Source organism: Corvus moneduloides, chromosome 19, assembly GCF_009650955.1.
Source record: "Corvus moneduloides isolate bCorMon1 chromosome 19, bCorMon1.pri, whole genome shotgun sequence".
Classification (NCBI taxonomy): domain Eukaryota; kingdom Metazoa; phylum Chordata; class Aves; order Passeriformes; family Corvidae; genus Corvus; species Corvus moneduloides.
The window spans coordinates 937,559-944,488 of record NC_045494.1 but is presented as its reverse complement, the minus strand read 5'-3'; the positions used below and the strand labels follow the sequence as shown (position 1 = coordinate 944,488).

The 6,930-nt window shown below is 63.0% G+C and overlaps 1 protein-coding gene across 3 annotated transcripts; it reads left to right on the top strand.

Moving 5' to 3' along the window:
* Positions 1-2,674: 2,674 nt before the first annotated feature.
* NPTX1 (neuronal pentraxin 1) lies at positions 2,675-6,646 on the top strand. Of its 3 annotated transcripts, none has more exons than XR_004243872.1 (6): positions 2,675-3,147; positions 3,426-3,633; positions 4,087-4,331; positions 4,431-4,610; positions 4,717-5,671; positions 5,914-6,646. XR_004243872.1 is itself a non-coding variant. In XM_032129312.1 (5 exons), the coding sequence occupies exons 1-5, from the start codon at positions 2,701-2,703 to the stop codon at positions 4,936-4,938; spliced, it is 1,302 nt and encodes a 433-aa protein (XP_031985203.1). In that variant the 5' UTR covers positions 2,675-2,700; the 3' UTR covers positions 4,939-6,646. The 3 variants fall into 3 exon arrangements, 1 of the variants encoding a protein (XP_031985203.1); XR_004243873.1 differs by having other exon boundaries at positions 4,717-6,337; positions 6,501-6,646; XM_032129312.1 differs by having other exon boundaries at positions 4,717-6,646.
* The last annotated feature ends 284 nt before the right edge of the window (positions 6,647-6,930 follow it).

Sequence of the window (6,930 nt, the reverse complement as noted above, 5' to 3'; positions counted from 1 at the left end):
AGCTCTTTTCAGCTACAGAGCTATAAATCAGCTGCTACTGAGGGCTTGGGAAGAGGCAAGAGAAGAGTTAAAAATAATGGGGGCTCCATTACTCCATTACAGCCACACAGCTCCTAAATCTACAGAAGCAATAACAGATCCTACTGCATGATTCAGTGATTCTGGGCTGGAATCTTGATCATATCTTCTGGTTCTTTCTTTGCATTAGGAGCCACGGGGGTTATTTTGCTTATCTCTTGTAGCGAAGCTTTGTTGTTTTTTCCTATCCAGGCATTTCGTGGTCTCCATCACCATAGTATCCGAGTGTTTATTTTATTGCATTTGTCACCTTGGTCTCATCTCCGCATAATGTGCTATGGATGACAAAAGCTTGCGAGGGAAATTGGTTCAGTGACACGCTCAGCTCTGTCAATACCATGCAGATGTGAGCAGGAGTGGGACCGACTCCGCTGCCTCTCATACTGGTTTGTACTGGTGTAATTTTATTGCCTGCAGTAACATTATTTTTGGGTTGTGCTCCTTCCTGTGGCAGAAGGATTAGACCTGCAGGCTTTTCAGCTTTTCCTTTCGCCAAAAAGCCCCGAACCAAACCAGCACAGAAGGGACACTGCTCTGCCCAGTAAACCCCATGGGGTCTGTCCCCTCCTTATCCCCCTCCTGCCCTGTGCCTGGTGCACTGAAATACTGCCCAGCACAGAGAGCCAACAGCAGGGATAGTAACCAGGGTGATAAAGCCAGAAGGAAGAGCCTACTGGAAATGCAGATTTTCCCCCAAAATTTCCTGCAGCAAAGCAGACACTCCAGAGGGGAGCAGTGCCAGAGGTGTGGGCAGCCCCACAGGTGGCTCTGAACTGCACAGGCAGGAGCAGCAGTGAGACCCAGGAGCCTCAGGAAGGCTCCAAGTGACACCCAGGTCTCTTCAGTCCCCCCGAGCACTGGGACAGGTTGGATGGAGATGGCGATGAAGGCACTACAGGATGCCCATGAAGGTGCCCAGAGGTGCTGAGCACCCTGGCACAGCTCTGCCCTCTCAGCCACTTCTGTCCCAGCACTGCCCTGGGTTCCCTGGGCTGGCATAAAGGGCCAGCGGAACATCAGAGAATTTGCCAGCCTGCCATCCTCCTGCTGACAGCCCCAAGCCCCTGGGTTTGGCCATGAAATGCTGCTTTAACTGTACCAGAGCAGAGCCGGATGGGGAAAGAGGCTCCCAAGGGCAGCTGAGCTGCCTTTGAGGAGGAAACACTCCATGCCACACCAGCATGTCACAAACCTCCCGTGGCTGGATAAAGACCTGCTACAGGAAAGGCATCAAACCAGTCACAGGTATCGCTGAGAGCAGCTCAGGGAGCTCCAGCCCCAGCGAGGGCTCCTCAGGCCTGCTCCAGGCAGATCAAAGGGGAAAGGACCATGGAGTGGTTGTGTTTTATCTTTTGCAGATCCATGGACTGAAAGCCTTTGTATTTTACTGACCCACTTCACTAATCAAAATTAATTGCTTCATATTTCACAGGATAACTTGGCATTATGTAAATACTCCAGCCATATGTGCTGCTGCAGTGCTGAGCTGAGCTGAGGGGGCCACACTCCTCCATTTACCCCGGCAGGCTGCTTCCAGATCAGGAATTTCCTACCACAATACAATACCCCAGGGAGAAGACGAGGATAAAGTCAACAGGCAGGAGAGGCTCAGGGAGCTGGGACAGTTCCACTCGTGCTCGGGTGCCCCGGCCAAGGGCAGGACGTGGGGAACAAGGGCAGGGGACACTGCTCGCTTGCTGCCCCGGGGCTGAAGGAGAATCGGCCTTGGCTGAGGTGCTGAAGATGACAAAAGTGACAGTTCCAACAGCCACAAGCTATTCCCACCAAGGACAGATCCAGATATTACCTGCAAGGCTCCTTCCCTGATTAATAAAGAAGCAAAGCTGCAACTGCTCCCCTGCACCCACAGTGGAGCTGGGCACCGGCACCAGCGGGAGCAGCTGCTCCCCGGGGACACGTGGTGCCTGGGGTCCGTCCGTGCTCCAGCGGCTCCCCCCGGGGCCGGCAGCCCCACGGCTCACCCGTGTCCTCCCCACGGAGCCCCGGGGAGCCCGCGGGTTCCCCTGCTCCACGCGGCACCGACCCACGGGGCTGCCCCGGCCGCTGCTCCCGGAGCGCACCCGGGCACTCGCGGCCACACCCCCGGGACCGCGGGCACCCGCGGGCACCCACGGACTCGCGGGGAGCGCGGGGCGGCCCCTTCCACCCGCGACCCTGCACCGGCAACCCCGCACAGACGTGCACAAGCACAGCGTGCACACACACACGTGTGCGCGCACACCCCCGCACACACACCGCACGCTCATCCCCCGCACACGCAGCCCTCACACCCGCACCCCGCACATCCCCGCGCCGCTCCCGGCAGCCCCTCCCCGCGCAGTCTCCTCTGCCCACGCGCGCTCCCGCCCACGGACACACGCGACCCCCGCGCACTCGGGCAGACGGACACACGCGGACACGCGGACACCCTCTCAGGCTGACAGAATCACCACCGCACACTCTCACACGCACTCACGCCCCGCTCCCACGCGGGGCCCCCCCGCCGCGGGCCGGGATTCCGCGCTCCGTGACGCCCCGCGCGGCCCCGCCCGGGCGCGATAAAAGCGGCGGCGCCGCAGCGGAGCCGGAGCCGGCCCGGAGCGAGCGGAGCCGAGCGGAGCCATGGCCGCGGGGCCGCCCGGCAGCCGCCGCCTCCTGCCGCTGCTGCTGCTGCTCCTGGGGCCGGCGCTGGGGCCGGCGCTCGGCCAGGGCCTGGGACAGACGCGCTTCATCTGCACCTCGGTGCCGCTGGACGGGGACGTGTGCGCGGCCTCGGCGCTGGGCACCGGCTCGGCCGAGGAGCTGAAGGGCACCGTGCTGCAGCTGCGGGAGACGGTGCTGCAGCAGAAGGAGACCATCATGAACCAGAAGGAGACGATCCGCGAGCTCACGGCCAAGCTGGGCCGCTGCGAGAGCCAGAGCGTGCTGGAGCTGCCCGGCGAGGGAAAGGGCAGGAAGGGCTTCTCCAAGAACACCATGGGCGACCTGTCGCGGCCGGCCGCCGCCGAGACCCTCAGCCAGCTGGGGCAGACGCTGCAGTCCCTGAAAACCCGGCTGGAGAACCTGGAGGTACGCGAGGAGAGCCGGGGAGCCGCACAGCCGGGCACCGGGAGACACGGGGAGCCGGGGCACCCGCGCGTCCCAGCACGGGGAGCGCGGAGCCGGGCACCGGGAGCTGGGTGACCGTCAGGGGAGCCGGGCAACCGGACATCGGACACCGGGAGACCCGCGGAGCCGGGGACGGGCAGCCGCGGAGCAGGGCACCGGGCACCGGGGAACCCGCGGAGCCGGGCACCGGGAGCCGCTGCCCGGTGGTAACAGCCCGCTCCTCTGCTCGCCCCTTGCAGCAGTTCAGCAGGATGAACTCCTCCAGCCAGACCAACAACCTGAAGGACATCCTGCAGAACAAGATCGATGACCTGGAGAAGCAGGTGCTGTCGCGGGTGAACAGCCTGGAGGAGGGCAAGCTCAGCCCCCGCAACGAGTCCGAGGAGCGCGGCAAGATCGAGAGCACCCTCACCTCGCTGCACCAGCGCATCAGCGACCTGGAGAAAGGTACCGGGCGCTGCCCACCCCCGCCCGCCCGCGGGACCCCCGGGCCGGCTCCCGGAGCCCCCCCGCCGCTGGGGACCGGGCGCTGCCGGACGATGCGGAGCCGCTCCCGCGGGGGGATCTGCCGAGCCCGTCCCGGTGCCCACCCCGGGAGCGGTCCCTCTCCCCCAGCTCGGCTTTCCCCGTGGCAGGGGTTGGAGCTGGCTGATCGTTAAGGTCCCTCCCAACCCAGACCCTTACTCGGTGACTCCTGAGGCAGCCGGTGCCCGCGGGCTCCGCAGCCGGGGATGCTCCGGCCGCTGCCCGCCCCGGGGATTAGGGAGCCGTGCGGCGCCAGAGGGATTTGCTCCTCGCTGCCGTCTCAAGGCCCGTTACATAACGGGGTGGGGAGGGGGGAACCCCCAAAGGGGCAGAAAGGGGGCCCGGCAGGAGCCCACGGCCCCTGCGCTCCCACAGGCCAGAAGGACAACCGGCCCCCGGACAGGTTCCAGCTCACCTTCCCCCTGCGCACCAACTACATGTACGCCAAGGTGAAGAAGAGCCTGCCCGAGATGTACGCCTTCAGCATCTGCATGTGGATCAAATCCAGCGCCTCCCCCGGCATGGGCACCCCCTTCTCCTACGCTGTGCCCGGGCAGGCGAACGAGCTGGTGCTCATCGAGTGGGGCAACAACCCCATGGAGATCCTCATCAATGACAAGGTACAGCCCCGGGCCGTGGGGAGGGTGCTGGGCAGGGGGGACGGGCTGGGGGCAGCGTGCGGGACCCCCATGTGCACCACCCTGACCCGCTGCCTGCAGGTGGCCAAGCTGCCCTTTGCCATCAACGACGGCAAGTGGCACCACATCTGTGTCACCTGGACCACGCGGGACGGCGTGTGGGAAGCCTACCAGGACGGCACACAGACGGGCAACGGCGAGAACCTGGCCCCCTACCACCCCATCAAGCCCCAGGGCGTCCTGGTCCTGGGCCAGGAGCAGGTGAGGGCTGGGGACGGGTGCGGGGGTCCCTGCTGGGTCGCTGCACCCGAGGGGACGGACGGGGCCACCTGGCCACGTGCCCCCGGTGACGGCGGCTCCTCCGCAGGACACGCTGGGCGGAGGGTTCGACGCCACGCAGGCCTTCGTGGGGGAGCTGGCCCACTTCAACGTGTGGGACCGCAAGCTGAGCCCGGGGGAGGTGTACGGCCTGGCCACCTGCAGCTCCAAGGCACTCGCGGGCAACGTCATCGCCTGGGCCGAGGCCAACATCGACATCTACGGCGGGGCCACCAAGTGGACTTTCGAGGCCTGTCGCCAGCTCAACTAGGGCCACGGACAAGCGAGAGAAACCTCCTCAGCGGGTTCCTTTATTTATTTTTTTTCTCCTCCTTTTTTTGCGCAAAAACAACCGAGAACGAAGCCACCCGACTTGTCCCGGGAGCAGGGATGCCCCGGCAGCGGGGTGCCCGCCCCCGGCGCCCCACGACCCTCCGGTTTCTGTCTTGCCAACGTCCTTCAACGCCTGCGTGCCTTGGCCTGGCGCGGCTGCGCCCCCCCCGCCGCCCCCCGGCCCGGCCCCCGCTTCGCCGCCGCTTTCCTTGGGCACCGGCGCCTGAAAAGGCTGCGGGGCCCGACCCAGAGCCCCCTCGGGGCTCCTCTTGGTCCAGCCTGACCCCCGGGAGGGTGGTGCCCCCGGAGCCGGGGGAAGGTTGCAGCCTCCTCCCCAGCTGTGCTCCAACCCGGGCTGGCGACAGCAGCTGGGAGCCCGAGGAGGGCCCGACCCCTCCGTTCCCAGCCCCGGGGAGGAGCCGCCCCCCTTCCCAGGTGAGCCCCGCGCCCCCTCCCCGGCCGGCGCTGCTCCCGAGCACCACAGCCATAGCCCCGGGCTGCGGCGGGCACCGGGCGGGACCCGCGGCGGGACCGCCCCCGGCCCCGCTCCCCGACCTGCCGCACTCAGGTACCCCCGGCCCCGCCGCCTGCAGCCCCCCGAGGCCTCCTACGCGCCGTAGCTGGTGACAAATAGCCTTTACCGTCCCCTCCAGTCCGGCTCCCACTGACAGGTCTGAAGCCTTTCTGCTTTTGATAATACAGTCTCTTGTTTCTCTTACTGTAAAGGGAAGTTTATTACCAATAAAAAAAAAAGGGTATTTTTATGAAGATAAAAAAAAATAGATTAGCGCTCCCTGAGAAAAAAAACGTGCTTTGAGATTCTGTGGGATAAAAAGAGATAAAGAAGCATATTTTGAGATAACAGATGCATTTTGTATGGTTTCCTTTTCTAAACTCCTGGTTTGTACTACAGATTGCAGAAATCACTCCCCAGCCCCCCTCCTGCCCCCTCAGGGCAGCCCTGGGCGGCAGTGGAGGATGAGGCAGAGAATTCACCCGGGGCTCCAGAGCCTCACGACCAACTCCAAAGATGCGGCAAAGAGACGGGCGGAGCGGAGGAGTCCGTGCGGAGCCGGGAGCTCCTCCCGGCCGGGGCACAGAGCCGGCCCCGCCTCGGCTGCTCCGCGGACCCGGCACAGGCAGCAGCACCCCCAGAGCGAGACCCCGCACACGGCTCAGGGCAGCGGATCCTCAGCCGTGCTCTTGGTGCAAGAAAAATCCCCAAACCATCGAGAGTTAATTTCAGTTCCTCCCAAGCCCCTGTTCACATCGGCGAGCACAGGCAGAACCTGCTGAGAACAGCGAGACCATGGCACAGGTTTAACCTCCAGCCCCAGGTGCGTTGGATTTGCCAAAAAACCACGAAAGGGTGTGATGTCAACACAGTGTACATAGTGTACAGTAGGGGAGAGAATTAATGTATCTTAATTTGTCATTATTTTGCTAACCAAAGCTGTACATTTTTCCTACTCCTGGCTCTGTCTCCTTTGGGATTTGAAGGGGTTCCGACACCCCGCGCATCCGGCCCGCATCGGCAGTTCTGACAATGCACTGTTTCTACGGATTCTCATGCTTTTTCCATTTTATTGCTGGGATTACATGAATTGTTGACTTTATTTTTACACAATAAAGCGTGAAGAAAGACATCAGCTTCTCTCACATGTGTCTGTTCCCTGAGCAGCCAGTGCTCAGCAGCTTGTCTTTTTCCACAGGAAGGTTTCATGCCTGCATGAGGCAGGAATTTCTGCCCAGTTCCCCTCGGAGCTGGCTCAGGCACTCCCTGAGCCTCTCTGCCAGGCTGTCTCCTTCTCCTGTACCCTCAAACCACGTCTTTCCCTGGTTTATGTAACACATCACACGAACTGATGTATTTTTTCCTCAAGCTGCTGGCTGGAAGTTCCCTCGGGGCCCTGCCAGGCTGGTGCAGGGG